The sequence below is a fragment of the Macrobrachium nipponense genome, chromosome 39, assembly GCF_015104395.2.
Source record: "Macrobrachium nipponense isolate FS-2020 chromosome 39, ASM1510439v2, whole genome shotgun sequence".
NCBI classification, from domain to species: domain Eukaryota; kingdom Metazoa; phylum Arthropoda; class Malacostraca; order Decapoda; family Palaemonidae; genus Macrobrachium; species Macrobrachium nipponense.
In genome coordinates this window covers 39,539,070-39,541,569 of record NC_061099.1, presented here as the reverse complement: position 1 = coordinate 39,541,569, position 2,500 = coordinate 39,539,070, and the positions used below count along the sequence as shown (strand labels likewise).

General features: G+C 39.4%; 1 protein-coding gene across 1 annotated transcript in view; it reads right to left on the bottom strand.

The window, feature by feature from the left end:
- Positions 1-2,500, bottom strand: part of LOC135210425 (probable glutamate receptor) — an 18,006-nt gene that overhangs the window by 6,711 nt on the left and 8,795 nt on the right. The window contains exon 9 of the mRNA XM_064243324.1: positions 2,097-2,265. Coding sequence (XP_064099394.1) covers positions 2,097-2,265 — 169 coding nt within the window. The remainder of the gene's footprint in view (positions 1-2,096; positions 2,266-2,500) is intronic.

Here is a 2,500-nt window from a genome sequence, read left to right as displayed (position 1 = left end):
TACTAACATCGGCCTAATCCTTCCATCACTCCTATAAGCCACCTCCGCTCCGCTCTCTTCTACATCTCAGCGACTAGATCCGACTTCTCACTACGAACTCCACCTCGTGAAAGCATCACTAATGATAACGGTTATTTTAAAATTCCCCGCACCGACAACGGACGCCTTAAAATACATGTTTGTAAAACATTTTCTGTTCAAAGAAACTTTATCTTTCATTCCACAAAATGTGTGCATACCCTCGTGTTACACCCTGTAGCCGTCAAAGAGCAACCCTTGATTAAAGCAGTAGGTTTTTCTTGAGAGAAAAAAACAAAAAAAAACATGAAATAGACTTAAACGAGAACGTCACCTTTCCTATTTCTTATTCTTTCAGCTGCTTATAATATGCTTATGTAAGTAGGTCTAGTAGTTATACATGTGAACTAATTTGAATTAATTTCTATTTAAAAGAAATGAAATAGCTACAGAAAGATCATCCTAAGAAAGCTTTAAGGAAAGTAAGCCTTCCTTAATGTATTCGTCAGTTTTGACTCCCACAGCTTTCCAAGGTGTCCAAATGAAACAGGATGATATGCAAGGAATTCGATAAAAATAAGAAATAATTATATTCGTTTGATTTTTTTATAATTGCTTTTTGACTTTGAATAGCTAGGTCTGAGTTCATTATGTTAAGCAATTATTAAAAGGATAAGAAGAAAGGCGAACATGGCTAATAAAACAAGAATAACGGGAATAGTCAAATAAAGCAGATTTATATATATATATATATATATATATATATATATATATATATATATATATATATTGTCGATTTAAATATTCATTAATATTACGTATCCGAGAGAGTATGCTGCTGAAAATAGACCTAGGCTTATCATGTGGGAAAATCAGAAGTCCAATTTAGGCCCACTAAACGTGTCATGCAAATTATTTTATTGATCAAAGGACAAAATTAGTTTAACTAAACATCGTTTTCAAAGAATGTTAACGCCTTGATGTATTATTTATCGGCTGTAGGAGACGAAATGACAACACTTCAGTGCAGTACGATATGTTGAGTCAAGACTCGAGCGGCAGCAAAGCCAACTTCAAAATCTTCGGAATGCTGTTACGAAGCTAGAGTTGAAAATAAAATTAGAAATCGTGGACGGTGGACCCATCGGTATATATTTTCCTTACTTTGCAAAATAATTATCTTTCATACGTTGAATAAGTCTACTCAGTTCAAATGTCATTTATTTCAAGTATAGCACCTTTGAAAGGAAATTTTATTTATTGTTAAGTAAATATTCTGGCACCTGCATATGGCAATATTTCCATAACGAACAATGAATTAAGAAACTACGCCAATTCTTTGTTGGCCGTCTGTACGTCTTCATTTACATGCAAATTAAATCAGCTGGTAACGTATCGGAACTAACTCTAGACCCCTTTTCATTGCTATGATGAACTTCACATTCACCAACTCTTTGGTCCTGGACATCAGTGATTTTAAAATGTCGGTCCGAAATTTGCCGATCTTCGTTCTGTTAATTGCTCTAAAGTAGATTCACGTCACCCGTGCATCTGATGATGTCCAGGCTAGTCCCTTACGACGCTCCTGATTGGCTGTTGATAAGCCAACCACAGGCCTGCAAACTCTCAGTCTCTTGAGAGAATTCACATAGGCAGAATGTATATTCCCCCTCTCCTGAGGGATACGTCTTTCAAAAGTAACACTCAGGAGAGGTGGTGGAACATACTACATCTTCCCTGTGTCAACTCTTAAGAGAGACTAAGAAATTCCAGCCCTGTGATTGGCTTATCAACAGCCAATCATGTGCGTTGTAAGGAACTGACCTATGTCAACTCTCTCGAGAGACTGAGGAGAGTTCCTGCCTTGTGATTGGCTTATCAACAGCCAATCATGAGCGTTGTAAGGAACTGGCCTATGTCAACTCTCTCGAGAGAGACTGAGGAGAGTTTCCAGCCCTGCCATTGGCTTATCAACAGCCAATCAGTAGCGTCGTAAGGGACTGGCCTAGATGACATCGGATCTTTCCCTTTTGTTAATTTACCTCTATATTACAAGGCCACTACACTACACTACTTACTTTTAAAGTCTGAATGAAAGCTGTGTCAGCCTCCCACACCATCGTAATTCGTGGGTCCTGCTCCACGCGTCTTAGCGTTTGAAAAGGCTGTGAGATGTATCGCACGGCCAGCAGCGACATGAGATTCCCGCTGTAACACCTGACGACGACGAAGGTCAGGATGACCCAGCTTGAGATCAGAAGGCGGTTCGAGGCTAGTCGGGATTTCACATCCAAGTCTGAAAGATTGGGGCGGGTTTCAAGGAGAGAGGTTTGGGGCGGTTTTGTTTTTTAATGGGGGGCGGTTTGGTGTGGTGCGGGGAGGGGGTGGGGGAAGTTAATATACGTAATATATATACGCATGTATGTATATGTATTTATATATGGTTTGGTGTGGTATGTGTGTCCGTGTCTGTGTGCGTGAC